General features: G+C 42.9%; 1 protein-coding gene across 1 annotated transcript; it reads right to left on the reverse strand.

Moving 5' to 3' along the window:
- Nucleotides 1-712: 712 nt before the first annotated feature.
- LOC149297998 (cilia- and flagella-associated protein 68-like) lies at nucleotides 713-4,563 on the reverse strand. Its single transcript, XM_089487859.1, has 3 exons — nucleotides 4,339-4,563; nucleotides 2,144-2,213; nucleotides 713-849 (listed from the first exon to the last, which is right to left on the reverse strand). The coding sequence occupies exons 1-3, from the start codon at nucleotides 4,561-4,563 to the stop codon at nucleotides 713-715; spliced, it is 432 nt and encodes a 143-aa protein (XP_089343985.1).
- Between the last annotated feature and the right edge of the window lie 888 nt (nucleotides 4,564-5,451).

Below are 5,451 nucleotides of genomic sequence, written 5' to 3' on the forward strand. Positions count from 1 at the left end.
GGGGTGCCACATACAGGATCCGCCCCAGGTGCCAAATACTCTAGGTACGCCCCTGCCACAGGGAAACTATGAGTCGGCGGAAGTGGCAAAGCAGCATGCCCCATTTTCCGCCCCAGTACCTCCCCTACTAGCATCCTGCAATGGTAAATGTAGCCACAAAGTTCCTAGGTATGATTTTGTCTTATTGCGGTGTTAAGCAGTGAGGACAGTAGCCATGGAGGGGATATCTGGGGGCACTGCCCTCGGCGAATAGTTTTGCTGGTTTGTCAACCCAGAAAAATATTTATCTTCTAGATTAGAATACTATATAATGTTAGCAATGGGTTACCAACAGGTTTCATAATCTAAATAAATGCCTACAAAATTAATACAAAATTAGGTATACTATTAATGTTCATATCCAATTTTTATTTGGGAAAATAATGTTGAGATTTCCTCATACAGGTGTTCATAAAGTCTTTGTTAATATGAAAACCTACATAGTTGGGACTATCAGCCAGTAGCATGTGGTTTGTTTTAGCAATACTCTTTACGTCAGAAGCAACTGTATAAGGCCACAGCAAAGTGCCCCACTGATAATGTATACTTACACTTAATAGACTTTCCAATAAAATGATTTACTAAAATGTTATAAACACTGGAAGGTCATAAATACCAGGCAATCCTTACAGGATTTTAAGGCTCAGGGTACAAATAGGAGCTTTTGTTGTCTTCACTGCAAAGGATTTTGGGGTAGCAGCCAAGGATTTTTATAATCAGTCATATAGCATGAACTCTGAAGACGTTTGTCTGGGGAGATATCCAGTTCTGGCTGATGTCCCGGAAAAGCATGAGGTTCTTGTTTGAAAACTGCAAAAAATGTAAAACATTATAATTTAAAGTATGTTTTCCTGATTGTTAGTAGGACACAGCTTTCTCTATACAGTTGGACAATTAAAAAAAAACAAAAAACAAGTAGCATTTTAAAATATAACACCAGTTCACTTACACGTCTGCAAAAATCTCTTATTCCAACTTTAAACTAGTACTGCCTTAAAGTATTTTTTTTGCTAGTCATTTTCCCGAATTTTCCATTATCCAGGAGCTTGATCAATGTTTAGACTAAGTGTGGACTAAGGCATTTTCTAAAACTTTACAGCATATATACCATCCTAAGTGTATTCAGGGGCAAGCAATGTGTTCTGTCCTGCAACGCTAATTGTGATAAGGAATTTAACCCCGTTGGCATCTACACCACTTGTATCAGTGTTGTGGCACAAACACAACTAGTGCCTTATGGGACCAAGAGACGCTTCAAAATATGGTTTGGGTAATTAATATTTGGTAGGGAACAGTACTTTAGGAGTACTTGTGGGTATTTAGAGGTACTTGAATCACACTAGTAACTATTGGAAAACGCTACATAAACTCTATGAATGCCATCTACTGACCAAATATTGTAATTCACCATCTCTATTCTGTTACTTTTTACACTAAAGATTTATTCCCTACGAGAAATGTAAAAAATTCTAAAAAGTCCAAAAGTTCAGCTTTACGTCCCCAAAATATGCAATACAGAGGTTTAACCTAGGGCATGAATTTGTGACACTAGGAACTGGCCAAAAAAGTCAAGGAAACGGCTTGATTTTTTTTAGGAGTTGATATAAAATAGAACAAAAAATAGGAGCCTAATCTAAAAATCAAGGAGCCACTGCTACCTCGCTCTCTGGATTTGTCAAACTCTGCATTACCAAGACTGATATTTATGAAGGAGCCAATTATCCATAAACAATGGTGTTGGCATGATGGGGGCCATGACTCTACCACCTAAATCATGTGCCTCTCAGCAATGAACTGCTGCACTGCACCGGGGCATTAACAGTCCTCCATAAGCAGAGAAATCACGTTAGGTCACATATAGAATTGAGGTTCTATGGCTCTTATGAAGGCCGCTAAAGACCAAAAATTAGTATTTTACCAATGTAAGTACGTTTTGCATTTGTAAATTACTTCTGCACATACCAGTGCCTGTCCAGGCATTATTATAGGTAGCCCCCTTTCAAATATGGATTTCTTACAAGGCCTCAGAGTCAAAGCTTCAATGGAGTAAAGGGACATTTTTCCCGAAGAAAATTTGAACAGTAAGAGACAAAATTTTACTTACCCTGTCGCCTGGAAGACAAGTCTCTTTTGGGGTAATCACCGGAGTGGGAGGTTTGGTAATAGTGAGCAAACTAAAATAAAAAAAATGAGGTTTTATCAGTACCTCAAATTCCTGAAAACTTGCCAAACATTTTGTGATTGTTACGCGCGCTGCCGCGGCTCCCTCTCCGGCTCCTAACCCCGGCTCGCCGGGCGTCGGCAACCCCACCTCCGTCCCGCATGCGGGGTGCCGACGGGTTACTCGCGCCGCCGCTGCACTCACCTTGGCCGCTGGGTCCCCCGAAGTCGGCGGCTCCGCCTCCGGTGCTGCCGCGGTCACTCGGGGGGCTTGCGGTCCTTCTTCGTCGGGCGCGCGCACCCGCTCACGCTCCAGGCACGTCGCCGCACGCACACGCCGGGAAACCGGCGGAAGTGCGCCATCTGGTGGTGGTTCCAGATATCGCACCTAATATCAATTCAGGGCGCGACACGCTCTACGGCGCGGCTGATGACGTGAGTGTTACCTTTCCTATTTAAACCCCATTCATTTGCCTTGTCTTTGCCCGTTCTAAACGTTCTCTAGCGTTGGGTGTGCTATAGTTCTAATACTAGTTTGATCTCTGCCTTGTGTACCGACCTCTTGCCTGTTTAACCGACCACGATTCTTCTTTGCCTGCCTACGAACCCGGACCTGTTTACCGTTTTGCACCTGATCTACCTGCCCTGACCTCGGATTGTTTTTGACCTTGCTGCCTGCTGTTGCCCTCGACCTCGGACTGTGTTCTGGACTTTCTTTAGCTGTGCTTACCTGCATTGTTGGATCCCATGTCTACCTGACCGTAACAGTGATATTATATCTAATAAAAGAAAAAAACAAAAAAACTTATGGTAGTGGATGGAATGGGAATAATCAATTCAGAGCATTGCACCTAGGCTTCCATTCATTTTACCTCAGAGAAGAGACAAAAGGTGGAAATAGGATATTAATTACTGTTCTGAAATCTATTCCATCTACTCCATCCACATCGCGCTTACCTATAGAAGAGGCCGCCTTTATAAGGTTACCCATTCCTTCAGTCGTATAAACACATAACAGTAATTCTGATAAAAAGATGAACTCTAGATTGTAAGCTCGTTTGAGCAGGGCCCTCATCACCTGTTGTCTCTGTAAGTCAATTTGTTATGTTACATATTACTTATGTCCTGTCTACCCATTGCACAGCGCTATGGAATTTGATGGCGCTATATAAAACAATAAATAATAATAATAATAATAATAATAACACCACCAATACAGAGATTCTTAGATTTGGGGACACTGACAAATCCACTTTAACATAGACCTATCATGCCCAGTTATTTAATAAACCTCTTAAAGGAGTTTTTAGCCAATTCCAATTACTTTTTGGGGTTAGTTGGCCCCAGTCACATAAACCAAAGGACAAAGAACACACCATTTACCAAAGCAGTTTGGGTAAACACATTTTTATGTGTATCGTGGTTCATCTTAAGCTAGGGTTGCCACCTTTTCCTCAAAAAAATACTGGACATAGTTATGGGTTGGCGAGGGAGAAGCCACAAAAACAGACTTTTTCACTCACTCTAACTCACACTTTCTCATACTCTCACCCTCAATGTCTCCCAACCCCCTCCGTGTCCTCTTCTCCTTTCCCATAGCTCTGCTTCTACGTTATCTTTTGTTTTCTTTTTTCATCTTCTTCCCCAATATCAGTTTCGTTGACCAGGCCTTCCAGAGAGCTTCTGCATAACGGCCTTTTGAGTAAGCACTCTAGGAGGCCTGGTCAACAAAGCTGACACCAGCAAGAACCTGAGGAAAAAAGAAGACGGCAGAACAGGAAGAGGCAAGAGAGGAAGTGGAGATTGGAAAAAAAAGAGACAAGGATGTGGAAGAGAGAGGGGAGAAGAGAGGGGAGAAGAGAGGAGAGAAGAGAGGGGAGAAGAGAGGGGAGAAGAGAGGGGAGAAGAGAGGGGAGAAGAGAGGGGAGAAGAGAGGGGAGAAGAGAGGGGAGAAGAGAGGGGAGAAGAGATGAAGTGGAGACTTGGAAAAAAGAGACAAGGATGAGGAGGAGAGAGGAGGAGGAGGGAGAGAGAAAGTATAAGAAAGCTTGAGCAACCCTACCTAATGCCACCTCTCTATTATAAAACTGTAGCCCTACCACAGTAATGCATATTCTCTAGTTATTGGCTCCCAAGTACCTGTGAGGGCATGGGCTTCCTCTCTTTCAGTTTACGTAGGTCATTCCGTTCCTCATTCCAGTTACCCATGAGGGTCTTATTGGAGTAAGAATCCTCTTTAGTTGTACATCGCCAGCCATACTGCTTGAACTTAGACAATGGCCCATGATCCATCCACACCTCTCCATGTCCATCTGCATGTAAGAGAGACCGGTAACAAGGTCCGGAATATAGGCGCTCAGACATTCCGCTGAAACAGACAAACTTAAATGTAAATACAGTGCGCAAGGGTGGAGACTGTCACTAAAAATATTAGATCATCTGTTTAAGGCCTTGAATGCTTTACGGGAATCCTTAGTGGGTTTTCTCGTAGTTTTCCTGTATTATGTCGCTTACAGATATCGTATGCAACTATATCTGTTTAAGTCTAGTCTTCATGTTGTCAGTTACTGATAACTCCTCGCACTTTCCGAGCCCCGTGCAACATCTATTCAAACGATACAATTCACATTTAGAAATTCAATACTAAAAACAAAGCAGATTCACATTGTGAGACATTGCAAATATTTAAATTGTACATTTTTGTCTTAATAACATGCTAAACATGTGGTCTATTTTTTTGTTACAGGTTAATTGAGATGCATATAGAGATCTGCAGAGGCTGCATTCTCAGGTGCTTCAATTTGGATAAAAAAAACAGCTTTACTTGCAAATAGTATCCAAATAAACTATATTGACAAACATGTTTATCATTGAAAAATCAAAATTGCCTGTTTTATTAGTATTTCGAAAAACAAACTTACAAACTCTCGTTTAGATATATAGATATAGATATATATTACCGTATTGGCTCGAATATAGGCCGCACTTTTTCCCCCCACTTTAAGTCTTTAAAGTGGGGGTGCGGCCTATATTCGGGGTCTAGCGCCCGACGCCCGGGACATGTAGTCCCGGACGCCGGGCAGGCAGCGGGGCTAGGATACAGATCCCCGCAGCGGTGCAGGGAACCTGCATCCTACTCCCCGATACGCTCAGACAGCCTCCCCTGCCAGCACTTCCCACGGAGGGGGGGGTGCCGGCACAGGAGGTTGTCTAACCGCACGATGCGTTTTACCTCTGGCCCCCCGCCTGACT

The sequence above is a fragment of the Sceloporus occidentalis genome, unplaced genomic scaffold (assembly GCF_023333645.1).
Source record: "Sceloporus occidentalis isolate IW3139 unplaced genomic scaffold, rSceOcc1.0.p SCAF_35, whole genome shotgun sequence".
In the NCBI taxonomy this organism is placed as follows: Eukaryota; Metazoa; Chordata; class Lepidosauria; order Squamata; family Phrynosomatidae; genus Sceloporus; species Sceloporus occidentalis.

What these genes read in the sequence shown, in the direction of transcription:
- LOC149297998 (XM_089487859.1), bottom strand. Translation starts at nt 4,563, where the DNA reads ATGTCTGAGCGCCTATATTCCGGACCTTGTTACCGGTCTCTCTTACAT. An exon ending in GGAAGCCCATGCCCTCACAG is followed by an intron (nt 2,214 to 4,338) that starts GTACTTGGGAGC and finishes TTTTTATTTTAG; the next exon opens with TTTGCTCACTATTACCAAAC. An exon ending in CTTGTCTTCCAGGCGACAGG is followed by an intron (nt 850 to 2,143) that starts GTAAGTAAAATT and finishes CATTTTTTGCAG; the next exon opens with TTTTCAAACAAGAACCTCAT.